The sequence below is a fragment of the Oncorhynchus mykiss genome, chromosome 5 (assembly GCF_013265735.2).
Source record: "Oncorhynchus mykiss isolate Arlee chromosome 5, USDA_OmykA_1.1, whole genome shotgun sequence".
In the NCBI taxonomy this organism is placed as follows: Eukaryota; Metazoa; Chordata; class Actinopteri; order Salmoniformes; family Salmonidae; genus Oncorhynchus; species Oncorhynchus mykiss.
The window spans coordinates 48,012,005-48,034,609 of NC_048569.1; the positions used below are offsets into that span (position 1 = coordinate 48,012,005).

Genomic DNA, 22,605 nt, shown 5'->3' on the forward strand with positions numbered 1-22,605 from the left:
TACACTCTCTATATCATGAGGTGCATCATACTGTATGGATAGAGAAAAAAAAAGGCTTTGACATTATTTTATTTGTAATTGCATCACTAGTCCATACAAATACAAGTTTACATAGATGCTCATTTGGCATGCTGCAAATGTATAGTGTCTGACATTATTTATCCTAGCCAGTGCCACACCCGACCTTCTGGGTATTCAGAGAACTTTTTAAGATAGCACTGTATTTCCGGGTCAAGACTCTCCTTGGCCTCAATGGCCCGTTACCATCCTATTATTTGTAAATTAGACATTCAGTGCGAAATGAGGGGCAAACTAAACTGAAAATTTGTTTGTGAGAGAAAAGGAAATAACACTCTAAGCTTTAACACGCAATGTTTTACAAACTATGTCTTAGAGTCAACATGTTTTCCATCTAACTCTGCAACTGACAAATGGTATTTTAAACATCCTATAACTAAACTAATACCTTTATATTTGAATAGGTTACTATATGAAATGTCTAGACGTTCTTATATTACTTATTACACTTGTTGACAGGGTTGGAATTATCATTTGACATTAGTTTTAAAAAAAATAGTTTTGCCCTTGTAGTTTGATGTCAAATCATTTCAATCCATGCAAATAGTGTGAAACAATTAATTACATAAAAAATATATATATATTAAATTATCTCCACATGGATTATTGTTTATGACTTCAAATTATTTTATCCAGCTCTTTTATGCACCATTATGAAACAAGGATCTCGGTGAATTTTAGGCTGTCTGCCCATAACCTGTGTGAGTTGCAAGACAGCCAACCCTGAGGTGTACTCACTAGGAAGCAAACAGAAAAAGAACAAGCCGAAGCGGGGACCGGCTAACCTGAACTTGTCCAATAACAAACGCTCGTTTTAATTGCAAAGGGTTTTCTACAGTGTGCACGAATGAATACAACAACACTGTTACTTTTCCTCTCAATCAGGCAGAAACAGTAACCGTATTGACACAGGGAGAACAGCAGACATTGCGGTGTGACCAATCAACATTCGCTTAGCGCACAAGCGCGACCTTCGCACCACCCTACAAATATCCACTGGGATTATTCATACAGTTTATTACACCTTCACCACCCCGGATTGCAGACGACCTCCTTTTATTGTGAAAGATCTCATTATTAACCAGGCAACAGATAACTCAATTTAGCATACATTCCTTTTCTTGCAATGACTTAAAACTAAGAAGAGTAAAGAAGTGATTACCATTATAGTCGACTAGAATAAACAAATAAATTCGGTAACTAATACAGAATCCAAGTTCTACCACTTTACAAGTTACGGAAAAACTGACCACAAACCACAAAAGAGGACAACAAGGTCAACTTTGACGATGCTTTGTGCCTAATGTGTGCACGTGAACTGAAGGAACTTGAAGATAAAAGCGCAGCCGGCTCAGTTGCCACATTTCAACCGTATAGACCTCTTCTTGCTGTGTTACAACTTTTACGCGCTGTTGTCCTGCATCATGACTCAAAGATCTTGTGCTGTATATGGAGTTGGGATTGTCTGCGCTCATCTGCTGTTCATCGGGATTGGTTTATTTGTGTCTCAAGTATTTCAAACTGTAATACATAACCGGCTAAAAAAGGTAAGTTAAGCAGAATGCACAAGTTTTTATAACTTTTCATGTTATATTTGCGCGTCAAATATTCCACAGGTGCCAAATAAATCAAAATGCAGTGTTACAGCAGTGTTACAATGTCATGAGGCGTGGGAGCAAGTAGTTTAGCGGTTAAGAACCTTGGGGCATTTAACCGAAAGGTCATTTTTTGACTAGGTTCCTGAGCCAACTGAGTGAAAAATCTGTCAATGTGTCCTTGAGCAAGGCACTTAACCCTAATTGCTCTAGGGTTGCTGTCAATAATGGCTGATCCCTGGCCGTGACCTCAATCAATCAAATTTATTTTATATAGCCCTTCGTACATCAGCTGATATCTCAAAGTGCTGTACAGAAACCCAGCCTAAAACCCCAAACAGCAAGCAATGCAGGTGAAGAAGCACGGTGGCTAGGAAAAACTCCCTAGAAAGGCCAAAACCTAGGAAGAAACCTAGAGAGGAACCAGGCTATGTGGGGTGGCCAGTCCTCTTCTGGCTGTGCCGGGTGGAGATTATAACAAAACATGGTCAAGATGTTCAAATGTTCATAAATGACCAGCATGGTCGAATAATAATAAGGCAGAATAGTTGAAACTGGAGCAGCAGCACAGTCAGGTGGACTGGGGACAGCAAGGAGTCATCATGTCAGGTATTCCTGGGGCATGGTCCTAGGGCTCAGGTCCTCCGAGAGAGAGAAAGAAAGAGAGAATTAGTGAGAGCATATGTGGGATGGCCAGTCCTCTTCTGGCTGTGCCGGGTGGAGATTATAACAGAACATGGCCAAGATGTTCAAATGTTCATAAATGATCAGCATGGTCGAATAATAATAAGGCAGAACAGTTGAAACTGGAGCAGCAGCACAGCCAGGTGGACTGGGGACAGCAAGGAGTCATCATGTCAGGTAGTCCTGGGGCATGGTCCTAGGGCTCAGGTCCTCCGAGAGAGAGAAAGAGAGAAGGAGAGAATTAGAGAACGCACACCTAGATTCACACAGGGCACCGAATAGGACAGGAGAAGTACTCCAGATATAACAAACTGACCCTAGCCCCCCGACACATAAACTACTGCAGCATAAATACTGGAGGCTGAGACAGGAGGGGTCAGGAGACACTGTGGCCCACTCCGAGGACACCCCCGGACAGGGCCAAACAGGAAGGATATAACCCCACCCACTTTGCCAAAGCACAGCCCCCACAACCACCAACTTACCATCCTGAGACAAGGCTGAGTATAGCCCACAAAGACCTCCGCCACGGCACAACTTAAGGGGGGGGGGGGGGGGGGGCGCCAACCCAGACAGGATGACCACATCAGTGACTCAACCCACTCAGGTGACGCACCTCCTCCAGGGACGGCATGAGAGAGCCCCAGTAAAGCCAGTGACTCAGCCCCTGTAATAGGGTTAGAGGCAGAGAATCCCAGTGGAAAGAGGGGAACCGGCCAGGCAGAGACAGCAAGGGTGGTTCGTTGCTCCAGAGCTTTTCCGTTCACCCTCCCACTCCTGGGCCAGACTACACTCAATCATATGACCCACTGAAGAGATGAGTCTTCAGTAGAGACTTAAAGGTTGAGACCGAGTTTGCGTCTCTGACATGGGTAGGCAGACCGTTCCATAAAAATGGAGCTCTATAGGAGAAAGCCCTGCCTCCAGCTGTTTGCTTAAAAATTCTAGGGACAATTAGGAGGCCTGCGTCTTGTGACCGTAGCGTACGTGTAGGTATGTACGGCAGGACCAAATCAGAGAGATAGATAGGAGCAAGCCCATGTAATGCTTTGTAGGTTAGCAGTAAAACCTTGAAATCAGCCCTTGCTTTGACAGGAAGCCAGTGTAGAGAGGCTAGCACTGGAGTAATATGATCAAATTTTTTGGTTCTAGTCAGGATTCTAGCAGCCGTATTTAGCACTAACTGAAGTTTATTTAGTGCTTTATCCGGGTAGCCGGAAAGTAGAGCATTGCAGTAGTCTAACCTGGAAGTGACAAAAGCATGGATTAATTTTTCTGCATCATTTTTGGACAGAAAGTTCCTGATTTTTGCAATGTTACGTAGATGGAAAAAAGCTGTCCTTGAAATGGTCTTGATATGTTCTTCAAAAGAGAGATCGGGGTCCAGAGTAACGCAGAGGTCCTTCACAGTTTTATTTGAGACAACTGTACAACCATTAAGATTAATTGTCAGATTCAACAGAAGATCTCTTTGTTTCTTGGGACCTAGAACAAGCATCTCTGTTTTGTCCGAGTTTAAAAGTAGAAAGTTTGCAGCCATCCACTTCCTTATGTCTGAAACACATTCTTCTAGCAAGGGCAATTTTGGGGCTTCACCATGTTTAATTGAAATGTACAGCTGTGTGTCATCCGCATAGCAGTGAAAGTTAACATTATGTTTTCGAATAACATCCCCAAGAGGTAAAATATATATAGTGAAAACAATAGTGGTCCTAAAACGGAACCTTGAGGAACACCGAAATTTACAGTTGATTTGTCAGAGGACAGACCATTCACAGAGACAAACTGATATCTTTCCGACAGATAAGATCTAAACCAGGCCAGAACTTGTCCGTGTAGACCAATTTGGGTTTCCAATCTCTCCAAAAGAATGTGGTGATCGATGGTATCAAAAGCAGCACTAAGGTCTAGGAGCATGAGGACAGATGCAGAGCCTCGGTCCGATGCCATTAAAATGTCATTTACCACCTGTTTGTCTTCAGGAAGGCAGTGAGTTGTTGTGCAACAGCCTTTTCTAAAATTTTTGAGAGGAATGGAAGATTCGATATAGGCCGATAGTTTTTTATATTTTCTGGGTCAAGGTTTGGCTTTTTCAAGAGAGGCTTTATTACTGCCACTTTTAGTGAGTTTGGTACACATCCGGTGGATAGAGAGCCGTTTATTATGTTCAACATAGGAGGGCCAAGCACAGGAAGCAGCTCTTTCAGTAGTTTAGTTGGAATAGGGTCCAGTATGCAGCTTGAAGGTTTAGAGGCCATGATTATTTTCATCATTGTGTCAAGAGATATAGTACTAAAACACTTGAGTGTCTCTCTTGATCCTAGGTCCTGGCAGAGTTGTGCAGACTCAGGACAACTGAGCTTTGAAGGAATACGCAGATTTAAGGAAGAGTCCGTAATTTGCTTTCTAATAATCATAATCTTTTCCTCAAAGAAGTTCATGAATTTATCACTGCTAAAGTGAAAGTCATCCTCTCTTGGGGAATGCTGCTTTTTAGTTAGCTTTGCGACAGTATCAAAAAGGAATTTCGGATTGTTCTTATTTTCCTCAATTAAGTTAGAAAAATAGGATGATCGAGCAGCAGTAAGGGCTCTTCGGTACTGCACAGTACTGTCTTTCCAAGCTAGTCGGAAGACTTCCAGTTTGGTGTGGCGCCATTTCCGTTCCAATTTTCTGGAAGCTTGCTTCAGAGCTCGGGTATTTTCTGTGTACCAGGGAGCTAGTTTCTTATGAGAAATGTTTTTAGTTTTTAGGGGTGCAACTGCATCTAGGGTATTGCGCAAGGTTAAGTTGAGTTCCTCAGTTAGGTGGTTAACTGATTTTTGTCCTCTGGCGTCCTTGGGTAGGCAGAAGGAGTCTGGAAGGACATCAAGGAATCTTTGTGTTGTCTGTGAATTTATAGCACGACTTTTGATGATCCTTGGTTGGGGTCTGAGCAGATTATTTGTTGCAATTGCAAACGTAATAAAATGGTGGTCCGATAGTCCAGGATTATGAGGAAAAACATTAAGATCCACAACATTTATTCCATGGGACAAAACTAGGTCCAGCGTATGACTGTGACAGTGAGTGGGTCCAGAGACATGTTGGACAAAACCCACTGAGTCGATGATGGCTCCGAAAGCCTTTTGGAGTGGGTCTGTGGACTTTTCCATGTGAATATTAAAGTCACCAAAGATTAGAATATTATCCGCTATGACTACAAGGTCCGATAGGAATTCAGGGAACTCAGTGAGGAACGCTGTATATGGCCCAGGAGGCCTGTAAACAGTAGCTATAAAAAGTGATTGAGTAGGCTGCATAGATTTCATGACTAGAAGCTCAAAAGACGAAAACGTCATTTTTTTTTTTGTAAATTGAAATTTGCTATCGTAAATGTTAGCAACACCTCCGCCTTTGCGGGATGCACGGGGGATATGGTCACTAGTGTAGCCAGGAGGTGAGGCCTCATTTAACACAGTAAATTCATCAGGCTTAAGCCATGTTTCAGTCAGGCCAATCACATCAAGATTATGATCAGTGATTAGTTCATTGACTATAATTGCCTTTGAAGTAAGGGATCTAACATTAAGTAGCCCTATTTTAAGATGTGAGGTATCATGATCTCTTTCAATAATGACAGGAATGGAGGTGGTCTTTATCCTAGTGAGATTGCTAAGGCGAACACCGCCATGTTTAGTTTTGCCCAACCTAGGTCGAGGCACAGACACGGTCTCAATGGTGATAGCTGAGCTGACTACACTGACTGTGCTAGTGGCAGACTCCACTATGCTGGCAGGCTGGCTAACAGCCTGCTGCCTGGCCTGCACCCTATTTCATTGTGGAGCTAGAGGAGTTAGAACCCTGTCTATGTTGGTAGATAAAACGAGAGCACCCCTCCAGCTAGGATGGAGTCCGTCACTCCTCAGCAGGTCAGGCTTGGTCCTGTTTGTGGGTGAGTCCCAGAAAGAGGGCCAATTATCTACAAATTCTATCTTTTGGGAGGGGCAGAAAACAGTTTTCAACCAGCGATTGAGTTGTGAGACTCTGCTGTAGAGCTCATCACTCCCCCTAACTGGGAGGGGGCCAGAGACAATTACTCGATGCCGACACATCTTTCTAGCTGATTTACACGCAGAAGCTATGTTGCGCTTGGTGATCTCTGACTGTTTCATCCTAACATCGTTGGTGCCGACGTGGATAACAATATCTCTATACTCTCTACACTCGCCAGTTTTAGCTTTAGCCAGCACCATCTTCAGATTAGCCTTAACGTCGGTAGCCCTGCCCCCCGGTAAACAGTGTATGATCGCTGGATGATTCTCAAGTCTAATACTGCGGGTAATGGAGTCGCCAATGACTAGAGTTTTCAATTTGTCAGAGCTCACTCTCTGAGGGTGTTTCAGGGGAGTAGGATATGCAACAAAAAAAAAACTAATTTCTAATTCACACACGTGTACATGTGTAAAATAGGACAAATGTAAGCACCCGCCTAATGAGACAATCATAAATACAGGTTAGCGGCTGCAAATCATCGGGCACCAATCTGTCCGAATAATTTTGCTTGGGGTACAGAGAACAAAGTAGCTTAGTGCACCCCTGTGTGAAGTTCACCAACAAACTGCAGCTGACGTTTTCTCAGAATCAATGCATATATCAGTGAGTTTTAGGGGTTCTATCCAGACCAGGCTGGTCTCATAGACTAGATGTCACATAGTTAATGAAAATCCGGAACTCTCAAATTAGTATGATATGTTACACTTGGTATGGTTACGACTGCCCTGTCCTGTCTGTCTGTCCTTGTCTTGTCTTGTCTTGTCTCTTCCGTATAATACAAACACACTTTCACATATAACACACTATTACAAACATACATAATATACTAGAATAATGACCCAATAAATACTCAATCTAAAAAATATTGATTCTTCATCTACTATAGTCCCACATCATTTCTATATACTATATTTAAATTGTTTTAAGATAATGTTTAAATTTATATATTGAAAGGTTTCTAGTTTGCTCAGTTAATTTATTCCATTTCTTTATTGCTCTAAATCAAAATGTTATTTTGCCTATTTCTCTTTTCTGTCTGGATAACGCATAGATAGTGGACAATCTATTCCTAGTATTTACGGAATGTCTGTCTCTTACCAACTGAATACCATTGTGAATAGAACTTGAGACAGAGAGGGTGAGAGAGGTGGAGGGTGTGAAAGAAGGGGGAGGAAGAGAGAAGATAATGAGCGAGGGAGGGATAAAGAGAAGGTAGAGAGTGAGACAGAGACAGACATGAGATAAACAAGAAAAATGTTAACCCTGCGACAGTCATCTTTTTCCATTTACTGCAACATACTGAGAAACATGTCAGCTACATTTTTGCAAAACCATGTCAGGATGACGTTTTCCTATCATGTTGGAGTGTAAAGTGAAACAGCAAACATGAAATGATGGTGGAAGGGTAGGCATATAACATGAACGTGTAGTAACCCAAAGGTTGTGTGTTCAAATATCATCACGGACAACTTTAGCCACCTGGCTAACGTTAGCATTATCCATCCTAGCTAACGTTAGCGTTAGTCACAACAAATTTGAATTTGCAACATATACGTATTTCAAATTCGTAAAATATTGTATGACTTGCAATTCGTAACATATCATACAAATTGGAATTTGCAGCATAACATACAAAATGGTTGATGAACATCCACAAATTAATACATCCATATGTAACATATCACACTAATTTGAGTGTCCCTGATTTTCGTTCACTATGTTATGTTACCTCTGAGTCCAGGTTGTCCATACCAAAGTATGAGAATTGGGAAATATTTTTTTAAAGCATAGCAGGCCTACTTACCTATACAGAATACTTGCTCTCTAAGATAACAGATCTGACACCAGCATTTCCTTACTGAAATTATAATTGTTCACTGAAATTATCAGTGCTCATTGATCATCAACCAGCCCATTCTGCCATTTAGTGCCTAGCCTATTCATTCCAATGAGTGTGTTATCCTTTCAATGCAGCTCTGTTTGAAAATAAAACCCATAATAAGAATGTTGGTAGATAAGTCACTACAATGATGGAATTGTATGTTGTTCACACACCTGCTACACTAAACTATGGTATTTCAGCCTAGCAGGGAAGAGGGAAAGTAGGCTGTGTCAACATTTATCTCTAGGGAAAGAGCATAATATACATTTTAGTGTGTACATATTTTGTACTACTTTTATGTTTACACAAATAGGCTACTGAAATTGTATTTTGCCAAATACTTCGATTTTGGATATCATGGGTGTGGCAGGGGCACATTAACGTTGACAATAAGGGAAGGTAGCATGTGAATATGTATTAGAGAACCCCATCATCATTACACAATCTTAGTTTGTGTTTCCAGTCAATCTTCTTGTCTAAAGAGTTTAGTGTGTCAACGTAGACCATCTATGAAGCCTAACAAGCAAAACAGTGGGTCGTCTAATTTTAAAATACAGTTTTGAGTCCTTTGTTGACAATAGCATTCATTCCTCGATATGATAAACCTTTGTTGTGACATGACATGTCATTGTTGTTATTGTTGTTGTGATAAGTACTGTTCAAAATCACTGAGTGTCTTCTATGTGTGGCTTTAATGGGGATGTGTGATGGTCATGGGTGCTTGCATGTGTTCTTCTTAATCTTTTCCATGTTCTCGTTTAAGCAGCTCCGTCAGAAGCATTTTCCTGAGCTGAACAAATTACTAAGGAAATACAGTGCCTTCAGAAAGTATTCATACCACTTGACATATTACATATTTTGTTGTGTTACAGCCTGAATTCAAAATGGATTAAATAGTTTTTTTTCTCAACCATCTACACACAATACCCCATAATGGCAAAGTGAAAACATATTTTAAAATGTGTTGCAACATTTATTTAAAATTGGAGCTTTCCACACTTGGATTGTGCAAAATTTGCCCATTATTCATAAAAAAATTATTCATGCTCTGTCAAATGGTTTTTGATCAATAATAGATAAACATTTTTCAGGTCTTGCCATAGATTTTCAAGTAGATTTGTCAAAACTGTAATTCGGCCACTCAGGAACATTCACTGTCTTCTTGGTAAGCAACTCCAGTGTAGATTTGGCCCTGTGTTGTCTGAGTGACCGAATTGTCCTTAAAGGTGAATTAATATCCCGGTATCTGGTGGAAAGCAGGCTGAACCAAGTTTTCCTCCTGGATTTTGCTAGCTGTCTAATGTTTTTGCATCTGGACACAGTAGCAGCTTTTTTGTTTCACCTTGCTGCCAATTCCTGATCTTCTGAGAAAATTATTTGAGGAGTCGCCTGAAGCGTAAGAGGAATAGGAGATACAGGAATCGAGCAGTGCTGAGGCAGAGGGCTCGTAGTGAGGACGACTGGCTACTATTCTGAACTTTGTGTGGTGATCTTTCTGGCACCCAGAGCTGCTGAGGCATCACCCAAGTGGGTGCTACACAGAGTGGAAGAGGAGAAGTCCAGTGGCTATAAGACACAGGCTGGTTCCCAGACTTGCCCTCTGCAAGATCATCAGCAGACTCCATCACCATCTACCCTCCTCTGACCAGCTCTCTTCGCTCAAGCCATGAACTGACCTTCTCCATCTTTGGAGGATGCAGCTTTCAAAGACTTGGCTTCTATTGGTTGACCTGTCATGATATATTGCTTGTTTATGTTTGCTCTTGAAGCGCTTTGAGATTCTATGAAAAGCACTAGAGAAATGTGATTTATTATTATTATTATTATACCCATAGACACCACTCTGCTTATGGAGAGTGGTACTCAGTAATGTGTTGTATTGGATTTGCCCCAAACATAACACTTTGTATTTAGGACTAAAAGTGAATTGATTTGCCAAATATTTTGAAGTATTACTTTACTGCCTTGTTGCAAACAGGATGCAATTTTTTGAATATTTGTATACCTTCTTTTCACTCTGTCAATTAGGTTAGTATTGTGGAGTAATTACAACGTTGTGTATCCATCCTCAGCTTTCTCCAATCACAGCCATTGCCCATCTAGGGTTCTAGGTCTTGGGAGTCAGCCAATTGGGTGACAGACAAGGCCTCTAAATCTTAGGAGTCTTCCAAATGAGTGAGAGACAAGGATTATAGATTTTAGGTGTCAGCCAATTGGGTGACAGACCAGGGTAATAGGTCTTAGGAGTCAGCCAATTGGGTGACAGACCAGGGTTATAGATCTTAGGAGTCAGCCAATTGGGTGAGAGACAAGTGTAAAATAAGCCAGATGTGAACTAGTAGTAACAGTTGTGCCACCCTGACATACCATCCCAGGTGCATCTGTCTTTTCATAAACAAATAATACATAGGACATGTTGTCAGATAATTAGGCTAGTCTGCTCCAACTGACCTAAATCTACAGTATTACCCCTGTTTACCGTGAGATATGTAGAGCTTATGCCAGCCAAGCAAACCATGGTCCTTTACTCACTATCCTGATGTGAGACACACATACACATAAACACACACACTGTCCTGATGTGACTGACCTGACCATGAATTTACCACACAAATCTGGACTTTATCTCTGGAGTGAATGTTACAAAATGTGGATGTTGAAACAACAAATGTTTGTTTAGCCTCTAGTGTTTGTTTAATTATGTTACTCATTAAAGGGTTATGTCCCAAATGGCACCCTATTCCCTATAAAGTGCACTACTACCCTATGGGCCCTGGTCAAACGTAGTACACTATAAAGTGTGCCATTTGGGATGCAGGCATTGTGCACTGAGTGACTGTATGATGCTGAGGGATGGCCAGGAAAACATACTGGAAATGCAACAGGTGCACAGACACAAACGCACGTGCAGACAAACTTGTTTATTGTCTTGGACCTCTCGGCATAATGGAAAGACCACTCCTCATATCAACTCATGGCTTGAAAGAAGGTTGTGGGCATATGGAATAAGGTGCCATTTGGGACAGAACCGAGCTCATAACTCAAACCACAGAAACCCTTCTGAACTCCCTCTTTGTGTGGTAAGCCTCTTTCACACAGCATGATAGGCTGGCTTATTGGGTAACAACGAGAGCTGTGGCACCCAATTCCCTATATAGTGATCTGCTTTTGACCAGCTCTGGTCAAAAGTAGTGCACTGTATAGGGAATGGGGTGCCATTTAAGACACAGCCCTGAAGTGTTTGGCAGCTCCACAGCCCCTATCTGGGTCACTGTAGTAAAGGATCACCATCGGCCAACTAGAGAGGTGATCTTAGCCCAGACCAGAACAATGCCCACCAACATGTTAGAGAAGGCTGTATACGGAAGGAAATGTATGAATGCATTTGGTCTTAACCCCTAGCTTGTCAACATGAAGAAAGACCTCAAAATCAAAGCCTACATGTTAGATCTGCACCAGAAAATGTTACATATTTTTCATAGAAAGTTGCATGAAAACAACAACCCTGACTGAGGTTGATCACCTTCTATGCTGTGTTTATTTACTTTTATTTAACCTTTATTTAACTAGGCAAGTCACTCCTATCTAAGATGACAGGCACATTATCCTGAGCAACTCAGCTGGTCGTTTTGTCATTGGAGAGGTTGAGAGGGCATATCTTCGCCCCTCACCCACCACACCCACTGGTGGCTTGGGTCTTTGTCCCTGTGCCTGGGTAATTGTGCCACCGTGGCCATCATTAACACAGAGAGACATCCACTGGGGCTCTCTCTCTCTCTCTCTCTCTCTCTCTCGTTCTCTCTCTCTCTCTCTCTCTCTCTCTCTCTCTCTCTCTCATTCTCTCTCTCTCTGTGAGTGTGTGTGTTCAGACCAGATGTCAGTGTAATGGAGCTCACCAATCACATGATCAACACACACACACAAATTAAAGTGTCTCTCTCAGTCAGCTTGGCTGGTCAAAGGATTTCCATTGGTTACCGTAGACAAAGAGAGGGCCTTTCCTCTCCATCCCTCTACCACTCCTCCCCTCCATCGCCTATACCCCCAAATCCCCAGGGAGGCATGTTTTTGTTTTCTTGCAGCCATGGCGTTCAAAGTTAGGAAGGAACTTTCAATTTTAAAACGTTGGACATGCTGCTCTAGCAGTTAAAGAGTTATGATTGAGGTAAATAAGTATCCTTTCATGGGAAGCCACCTAATAGCCACCTTGACTTTTTCCATATTTTGTTACATTAATGCCTTCCTCTAATATAGATTAAATTGTTTGTTTTTTCCCATCATCAATCTACACACAATACCCCATAATAACAAAGCAAAAACAACCTTAAATATCACATTTACATAAGTTTTACTCAGAACTTTGTTGAAGCACCTTTGGCAGCGATTACTGCCCCGAGTCTTATTGGGTATGACGCTACAAGCTTGGCACACCTGAATTTGGGGAGATTATCCCATTATTTTCTGCAGGTTGGATGTGGAGCGTCACTGCTCAGCTATTTTCAGGTCTCTCCAGAAATGTTAGATCGGGTTCAAGTTTGGGCTCTGGCTGGGCCAGAGGGAATGCACTGTATACCAGCGTAAATCAAATATTGACATGGTTAAGCATAGTAGATGTTTACATCAGTGGAGCTGATGTTAAGAAGTTACTTTAGGATTCATTCCTGAATCCTCATACTTTGTATCAAAGTTTATACTTGTTGAGTGCAAAAGTAGCTTTGAAATCCGAAATGAATCACATTACATTCACTGTTGTTTCACTGTATAGTGAAATGAGAACACTGAGCTATTGAAATGGATCTTGGAATTGCAACCTGATCAAACAGTAACAGTAATATTTTTTTATATCCTTTACAGGAAATCCAAATAAAATCCATTTAAATTACAGATTGTAATGCAACAAAATAGGAAAAATGCCAAGGGGGATGAATACTTTTGCAAGGCACTGTAACGCTGCAGATAGCAATACTGGGTGATTTGAAAAGTCATAGTCAATCGAGCAATAATATTATAAATGTTTATCTTTAATTTACAATCTGTAGAAGCTATGAGAATAGAAATGTTCAGTACTTTTGTGAAGCATCACGGCACAGTTGAAAAATATATAGCAAATAGAAATCCAAAAATGATGGTGTTAAGAGATAGATGGGAGGGGTTGAATGGAGCTGAAGGGTGGGACTAATAAAAACAAGATAACCAATGTAAAATATACAGGGTTTGTAAAATGTGTAGTTGAAGTCGGAAGTTTACATACACCATAGCCAAATACATTTAAACTCAGTTTCTCACAATTCCTGACATTTAATCCAAGTAAAAATTCCCTGTTTTAGGTCAGTTAGGATCACCACTTTATTTTAAGAATGTGAAATGCTAGAATAATAGTAGAGAGAATTTATTTTTTTCAGCTTTTATTTCTTTCATCACATTCCCAGTGGGTCAGAAGTTTACATACAGTCAATTAGTATTTGCTAGCATTGCCTTTAAATTATATGTTTTGGGGAGCCTTCCACAAGCTTCCCACAATAAGTTTGGTGAATTTTGGCCCATTCCTCCTGACAGAGCTGGTGTAACGGAGTCAGGTTTGTAGGCCTCCTTGCTCACACACCCTTTTCAGTTCTGCCCAAAAAGTTTCTTTGGGACTGAGGTCATGGCTTTGTGATGGCCACTCCAATACCTTGACTTTGTTGTCCTTAACCATTTTGCCACAACTTTGGAAGTATGCTTGGGGTCATGGTCCATTTGGAAGACCTACTTACGACCAAGCTTTAAGTTCTGGACTGATGTCCTGAGATGTTGCTTCAATATATCCACATAATTTTCCATCTTCATGTTGCCATCTATTTTGACCAGCACCAGTCCTTCCTGCAGCAAAGCACCCCCACAACATGATGCTGCAACCATCGTGCTTCACGGTTGGGATGGTGTTCTTCAGCTTGCAAGCGTCCCCCTTTTTCCTCCAAACATGATGGTCATTATGGTCAAACAGTTCTATTATTGTTTCATCAGACCAGAAGACATTTCTCCAAAAGTGCGATCTTTGTCCCCATGTGCATTTGCAAACCGTAGTCTGGCTTTTTTATGGCGGTTTTGGAGAAGTGGCTTCTTTGCTGAGTGGTCTTTCAGGTTATGTGAATATAGGACTCGTTTTACTGTGGATTTAGATACTTTTGTACCTGTTTTTGCACCAAAGTACGTTCATCTCTAGGAGACAGAACGTGTCTCCTTCCTGAGCGGTATGACGGCTGTGTTGTCCCATGGTGGTTATACTTGAGTACTATTGTTTGTACAGATGAACGTGGTACCTTCAGGCATTTGGAAATTGCTCCCAAGGTGAACCAGACTTGTGGAGGTCTACAGTTTTTTTTTCTGAGGTCTTGGTTGATTTCTTTTGATTTTCCCATGATGTCAAGCAAAGATGCACTGAGTTTGAAGGTAGGCCTTGAAATACATCCACAGGTACACCTCCAATTGACTTAAATTATGTCAATTAGCCTATCAGAAGCTTCTAAAGCCATGACATCATCAATTTCGGGAATTTTCCAAGCTGTTTAAAGGCACAGTCAACTTAGTATATGTAAACCTTTGACCCACTGGAATTGTGATACAGTGATTTATAAATGAAATAATCTGTCTGTAAACAATTGAATCCTACAGACGAAGAACCATATATGTGACAATTTTTCAATTTTAAGATAATCAGTTATTTTTATATTATTAATTGTGTGTACCACATTAGGTGTTTTATGGTTGAGAAATAATTCACCATACCCATATCTTCCAACAACAATTTATATTTTTTTGTTATTTCAAATAATACTTTTTTTATTGCCGTTTTAATTTTTAGAATGTGGAAGAACAGTATATCTCCAGTGATGATTTCAGTTTGTGGAAAAACAGTATATGTTACATTTTGCATGACTCTTGTAAGATGTCCTTTTTTAACACCTGATAGGATGTTTTAAGTACTTTCAAGTACATATGCCCTTCATGTAAATAACTTAAATGCAATATGCAGTTAATTCATTTGTATGGAGGTTCATTTAAAGGTGGTCTATCAACTTTAGCACTGATGACTATTCTTAAAAGTCAAAGTCATGAAATCTTAGTCTCATTTAAAATGAAGCCCTCAATGTGAACATACCATAGAACTACCAAAATAGAATACAATTAAATGAATTCAATCAAAACAAGCACAACTTGTAAATATCAAATAGGGATAAATGTGATGTGCCAATATGCATGTCCATTATGCAGGTCCCGAAGGTCAATATTACAAAACGTTCAGAAAACCATTCTCTTTGCGTTTAACACTATGATCAGCAATTACGTTGTGAATTGCGTTAAACCCAAGCTAAAGGCAAGAAATGTCCTTCTGCACTGAGGTGACAGCAGTAAATAAGTATTAACTGCTTAGAGTTAATGCTAAATGTGGTGGCAGAGAGACAGTGTATATTGTAATGAATAAAAAAAGGGAATCAAGATCAAATTAATACTCACATACTGTATGTGATGACTTATTTGTTTTTAATTCATTCAGATTAAAAAAGGTTCAAATGATCACACAAAATAATTATCAACAGAACACATTGTACATAACATTTTCTACACTAGGAACAACATCTTAAAATTAAATTAATTCAATATATTGTGCTGGTTCAAATCATACACAAATTGATTCACATAGAAAACACCTACGATACATTTAATTTCCTACAATATGGGTAACATGTCTTCTGAAATGTATTCAGATTCAACATACTATACAGGTTCAGGGGATCATAAACTCACAGAAAAAACGTTTAATTATGTAGCTTGGTTTAACAACAAATGATTCACTCTGCAGTGATTCATAAAAAAAGCATGCAGCAGCTGGCAAGTAGTTGAGCAGGTCATCAGCATGGTCATCACTTGTTTTTTTTGATGGGCAGAGGACTCTCATATGCTCTAGGGTAGTGGCTTGCAAAATAGGGAGGTGTAGCTCCTTGTTTTGGTTTGGAGATCAGCCACAACTTCCATCCCTCAAATAGACTGTGGCTCTGTTTGGCGTACAGATTCCAAGGATCCTCAACTGAAATTAGAACAGAAACATTTTAAGTTCCTGACATCAATAACAACTTTCACAGTCAAGCATTAGGATATGTTATTGTTAGAACAACATGTTGCATGTTGATGGGATGTTAGTAAACTATTCTCTGTGCAATACCTGTGACTTTTAACCACCTCACTGAGGTGATCTGTAGTCCAGCTGGTCGCTTGAGGACAGAATCTGGGAGGTGCCTGAAGTCTTCACATTGCATCCTCATCACCTTTAATGGTTTTGCTGGTTGTGCTTCAAGTATCATCTTTGAAACATCATCAGGTGTATGAAGGACTGACACCTTGCGCCTCTTCTCGATGGTGGCAAAAGTTCGATCACAAGGAAGAAAAGAATGACCAGAGACCATGAACTTCTGCTCAACTTGGGTAAAGTAACCCATAGAGACGAGCATCGACATCAGATTGAGCATCCGCCAGTTGTTATTCTGCCCACAGCATCTGTCACTGAATATGATCAACTTGCGCACCTCTGGTTTTGTCTTCACCCACTTCATTATGCAGCTTGCCACCTCAATGGACCCTCGGTGTGCAATCCCCTCATGCCAAACACACATGTATGCAGGATCTTCTTTTCCAAGTTCCTGGATGCAAAAGTTAAAATTTGACAGCTGCCGCTGGTAGCAGACATTGGAGTGGGTCAGATTAGGGGTGTACATCACCCCCTGTAGATCCACAGAAATGACATGGCAGTCAGCATTGGCTTTAGCCCACTCAGTGTCACTTTGAAGCTGTGTGTAGGCCTTTTCGGCTTTTCGATGGTGTAACTCACTTTCAACTGCAATCTTCCTCTTTTCCTCTCCAGATGTTGCTGCTGACATCTTAGTGAAGAATGCGTCACATTTGCCACAGGTGTCACTCCTGGGTTGGCCGAAATTGAGACTCTGCTGTTTGAAAATGTCCCTATAAACCCAGAATTTTGCAGATGATGTGGTATTATTCTCTTTGTAGAGTCGGTACATTCGCAACAAATTCAGATCAGGGCTGAGGTATTCTCTGTGTACATCCCCCTTCATCCGTGAGTAGTGGTTCTGGGTTATTGGGAAAGATAGAATGTGCTCCTTGATGCCCTCTTTCACTGTAGCATGTATCCGATGTGGCCTGTAAGGAGACAACAAGGTGTTGTTAAACTTGTATTCTCTCAATGGTCTAGGGACCTGCTTTAGAGTGCAACTGTGTCGCTATAACCGGGGTACAAATCCCGGTCACGCCATTGCCGTTTGTGGCCGGGTGGTCCTGTAGGGCGGCGAGAATTAGGCCAGTGCTGTCCGGTGGGAGGGGGAAGGTAATCGGCACTCAGTCCTCATAGCGCATTACCTATTGCTATGCTTCCCTCTTCCATCTTCTAAAGGAGACCTAGCCTCAGTAGCCTGATCTGGAGACCTTGCAACCTCACCTGCCTCAGCTAACTTTTCCTGAATAACCTGACCAAAACAATTACATTTCAATTAGCAGGTTATTAAAAACTAGTACAGAGAATACAATATGTTTGTAATTGATATTCATATAGACATTAATTCATATTTTCACTTGCCTGAAGACGGCTGTTGGTTAGCTGGAACACAGACATGAAAGTAACCTTGCACATATTCAATCTCTGGCCTGCTTGCTGTACATGGTATTTGAAGGTTTGTTTCCGTCGTTTGTTCTCCTTTGTATCCTCAGGTTTACGTCTCCGTTTCACCTCATGCTGCAATAAAAATTGACAATGATGAATTCAGAATTTAATATACTGTAGCACATTCAGGACATTGCTTGATCAGGACCTCCATCTTTCACACACTCCCAATCTATACACAGAATGAGTTTGCATTGCACCATTGTGTAACACAGCACTTTTAGAGTTAACGTTAATGTACGTATCATTACTGTCAAAGTTAAACTATGCAAGTGTTCAATATAGCTATTATAATAATAGGCGTTTTGTCTTATTTATAACCTGTTCTAAGCCGGAGAGAATCAACGCTTGTTATTTCTCGTATGGGACAGTGTAGAACCTGTTGAACAGATGCAGCTTGCGTTCATCAGTCAACTTTCCACAATCCTTTCTGCACGTCGTGGAACACGCTCTTTCCTGCAGGATACAGTGTAACTAGCTAGCTACTGTAGCCATGTCGAATCATCCGGTGGACGGAGAAAAAGTAGCTAGCTATGTTTCTTCTATAATCTAGCAATAACATTTGTAACGATAATGTATGAGTTAGTAGCCAACGAACTTTAGCTAATATGTTTTCTCTATAGTTACAAATTAGACAACACAGAACATACATGTTAGTTACTGTACTCTATAGCTAGCTAGCTTGATTGTTTGATATACGGTTCTTCCACATACCTCTTTTGGACAGCTTTTCCCAGTTTTTTCTTGACCCTTACGATTTGTATAGGGTTTTCCCGCATCCCGTAAGATCTTTCTTTGCCTGTCTTTCCATTCTTTTAGTTTTGTTTTACGTTTCTTTCCCACATTTCTGCGATTTTCATCAGCAACAGAAAGGCTGTGCGCTTGTCCGTCCATTCTGAGTGGTGCACATAAACGGTAATTCCACGAGAGCCTATCTTTAAATTTAAAATTATTGTTAATTAGCGCGTGGAAAGCTTGTGAAACCGGTTCACTATAGAAAAATGGTGTCCAATACGGATTTTTCATGTATATCTCTCTTTTTTTTTAAATTTCACATATATGGTTCTTCGTCTGTAGGATTCAATTGTTGGAAAAATTCCTTGTGTCATGCACAAAGTAGATGTCCTAACCGACTTGTCAAAACTATAGTTTGTTAATAAGAAATTTGTCGAGTGGTTGAAAAACAAGTTTTAATGACTCCAACCTAAGTGTAAACTTCCGACTTCAACTGCACCATGTTCTCACCGGCCTAAACACCAAAGAGCAGGCAATACAGAAGTTGAAGTGCACAAAACAGACCACATTATTCAGCATTCTTCATATTCAAATTGACAATTGATGTAAAATGGGCTTTATAAAATACATTTGATTGATTGGTTCTATGTTTGTGTCTTTCAGGAGGTAACTCTGACAGAGGGCAGCCGTGTGTTTGAAACATGGAAGAACCCTCCTCCTCCCATCTTCATGCAGTACTTCTTTTTTAACGTCACCAACCCAGATGAGTTCCTGGCTGGAGCCAAGCCTTTCGTCTCTCAGGTTGGCCCTTACACATACAGGTAGGATTTGTGATGAATTGATGAGGTGTTTATAAATACTTTTTGAATGATGTATGAAGCTAACTTCTAGTTTATCGCTCAGGTTGGCTCATACACCTACAGCTATATGTAGGCAAAGCACCAGCTATATTGATATTTTAAATCACCCTTTATGTAGTATGACATTGCTTATAAATGATACGTGAAGCATTTATGTAGTGCTTATAAAGCCTTTATGAAGCCATTATGAAGTTTAAAGTTTGACCAAACTAGAGACGTTTTTCACCCTTTTCTCATGAACAAACAAAGGTGGGAGCTACCCCCCTCTGCGCAAAACAACTGAGCAGTGGAGCTGTACTCCACATCAGTGATGGAGAGTGGTAAAGCAACAATCACGGTGTACAGATGTAAAATAAATATGAGTGTTTGCATCCTCTGCACCATGAATCCCACTGGATCTGGCATGTGAGCTTTGTGAGAACCACATGACAGCCAAGAAAGAAGCTACAGCCGCCAAGCAGGCTGCAGGTCCTGCTCTCCCTCTTCTCCCTTTTCCCCAAGCACCACAGTTCCCACTCGGGAAAAATAAGACACACTGTCATGTCAACAGGTACGATTGATTCATGAGTAAAGGTACGGGTATAATGGCACTACAGTGTCTGATACAATTACCAAATGAGTGTTCTTGTCATGAATATACTTCCACTAATATTTCTTTATGCAATTAATCCAGTTGTTCATACACTGGTGCTTTTATTTAGGAATACAGCAAATATTTTCACCTGTACCTGGCTGATTATATTATTATTATCATCTTTTCGTTTCTACTTTTCAAAAGAAGCTATAACTGGACTTAATTAATTCCTTTAAGTCTAAAACTAATCGAATCTACAAATAAAGTTGATCAAATTAATTACACTGTAATGTTTTTATTGTAAGGGAAACAAAAATAGGCTATAGTCCTATGTTTTTACTAGGACTTTGTAGAATTATACAAAACATATCCTTGACTCTATCTAAGCAATCTTAATTCTCAGCTTTTTTTATTTTTCAATGTGTGTTTTAAAAGAGATTTGTGTGCAAATGTGCAGGTTCTCAGAGTCAATATGACAAGATCGAGAGAACAACATAAACATGCTTTTATAAGCATTTAGCACTAGTTTAAGATCAGTAAGCAATTTTTGAATTGAGTCAAAACCATGCTGAAGGTCATAAATGGCCTGCTGTACTGAGAGGGCACAGGAGTAAATAACTGAATCATCAGTGTGGAGATGAATGTTAGAGGTTTTAACAGATAGACCAATAATATTTATATAAATACTGAAGAGAACAGGGCCCAAAATTGACCCATGCAGCACACCTTTCAGAATATTGAGGAACTAGATTTGATACCGTCAGTAAGCTAGATACTGTAGTTTTTGAACTAATATAGGCCTATTTCAGACAACCTTTGAACAGGGAATGTGATTAAAGAAATAAAAGCTGAAATAAATAATTCTCTCTACTATTTATTCTGACATTTCACATTCTTAAAATAAAGTGGTTATATTATATTTTAACCACTATATTTTAAGAATGTGAAATGTACATATTGGTTCAAAAACTACAGTATCTAGCTTACTGACGGTATCGAATCTAGTTCACCTTACGAAAGGTGTGTAACCAAGCTTTAACTCCCTGACTGATGTCTTGAGCTGTTGCTTCAATATAGATGTCGCTTCAAAGTAGATGTCCTAACCAACTTGCCAAAACTATAGTTTGTTAACAAGAAATTTGTGGAGTGGTTAAAAAACAAGTTTTAATGTCTCAGACATAAGTGTATGTAAACTTCTGACTTCAACTGTTGCACATCATCTAAGACAAGTATGGCCACAGTGTTGTGTTCATGTCTCAAACCAGAACGAGAAGTAAAAAAAAATCTTAGCAGAGAGTTGGCCAGGGTCTCTAAACGTTTGGCAAGGCAAGATAGCTTGAAAATTGGACGTTAGTTGTTCAAGTCAGAAGGCTCTTCGCCTTTATGTAGGGGGAGGACTTGTGCCATTGTCCAGTCTGCAATAAGTGGGTCAAACCACAGCAGAAAAAAGGGATCAAGTGAGTCAGCCCTAGTGAATTTTTATTACATTGATCTTCAATAAGGCACTTAGTACATCATAGACATCAAATGGTTGAAAAGACAATGAGGAATGTGGATCTGGGAATGTATCGTTCTTTGCAAACTGGCTTGATGTGAGCAAAAGACTCCCTCTACTGGAATCTGAGTTTTCAGAAGCTATTTCACAGAATAGGTGGCCCGCTGAGGAAAAGTGGTTATTAAAAGCACCACAAATGTCCATCTTAGAGGCTGTCATAAAATGCTACAGTAATAAGGGGGTGGAGTTTTGTTTCAGAGATTTGACTACCTTCCAGAAGGCACCTGGATTCCCACTATTCTCAGATCCAATGTTCAAGAAGTATGTTGATTTTGCTTTTCTTACCAGGGATAGACATCTATTTCTCAAGTGTCTGAAAGACTGCCAGTCAGACTGACTAATCAGTCAGCCTTAGTCCAAGCTCTTGTCATTTCTCTGATAGTTCATAGGTAAACCAAGGATTAGCTCTATCCTTTATCCTTAGTTTATTAACCAGTCCATGCTTATCTGAAATTGAGTTGAGCAAATAAGTAAACCAATTTAGGGCCTGATCCAAGTCAGAGATATCTAACACAAAACTCCCCATTCACATAATCCCAGAACACACAAGAATTGTTGCTAATTTAAATTCATATAATTTCTCTTTGTAATAAGATGTCACAACTTCCGTCGAAGTCGGTCCCTCTCCTTGTCCGGGCGGTGTTTTCGGCGGTCGACGTCACCGACCTTCTAGCCATCACTGATCCATTTTTAATTTTCCATTGGTTTTGTCTTGTCTTCCTTCGCACTTGGTTCCAATCCCATCAATTACATGTTGTTTATTTTACCCTCTGTTTCCCCTCATGTCCTTGTCGGAGATTGTTTGATTGTATGTTTGTGTATTATGAGCGGCGGGTGAGCGCCTCTACCATCTGAGGCAAGAGACAAGGAGCACCCTGGAGTTTAGGACCCTGGCTGC

General features: G+C 40.4%; 2 protein-coding genes across 4 annotated transcripts in view; one reads left to right on the forward strand and one right to left on the reverse strand.

Moving 5' to 3' along the window:
- Positions 1-990: 990 nt before the first annotated feature.
- LOC110523977 (lysosome membrane protein 2) overlaps positions 991-22,605 on the forward strand; it is a 69,412-nt gene continuing 47,797 nt past the window's right edge. Inside the window, exons 1-2 of one of the 3 annotated variants that reach the window (XM_036977726.1) lie at positions 991-1,625; positions 19,382-19,539. In XM_036977726.1, coding sequence (XP_036833621.1) covers positions 1,503-1,625; positions 19,382-19,539 — 281 coding nt within the window. In that variant the 5' untranslated portion in view covers positions 991-1,502. Of the gene's footprint in view, positions 1,626-11,135; positions 11,355-18,485; positions 18,899-19,381; positions 19,540-22,605 lie in introns of those variants that run through there. The other 2 variants (XM_036977725.1, XM_036977727.1) reach the window with 2 other exon arrangements.
- LOC110523978 lies at positions 15,777-17,672 on the reverse strand. The gene is made up of 2 exons (XM_036977728.1): positions 16,475-17,672; positions 15,777-16,339 (listed from the first exon to the last, which is right to left on the reverse strand). Exons 1-2 carry the CDS (start codon positions 17,379-17,381, stop codon positions 16,176-16,178), a joined length of 1,071 nt encoding a protein of 356 aa, XP_036833623.1. The 5' UTR covers positions 17,382-17,672; the 3' UTR covers positions 15,777-16,175.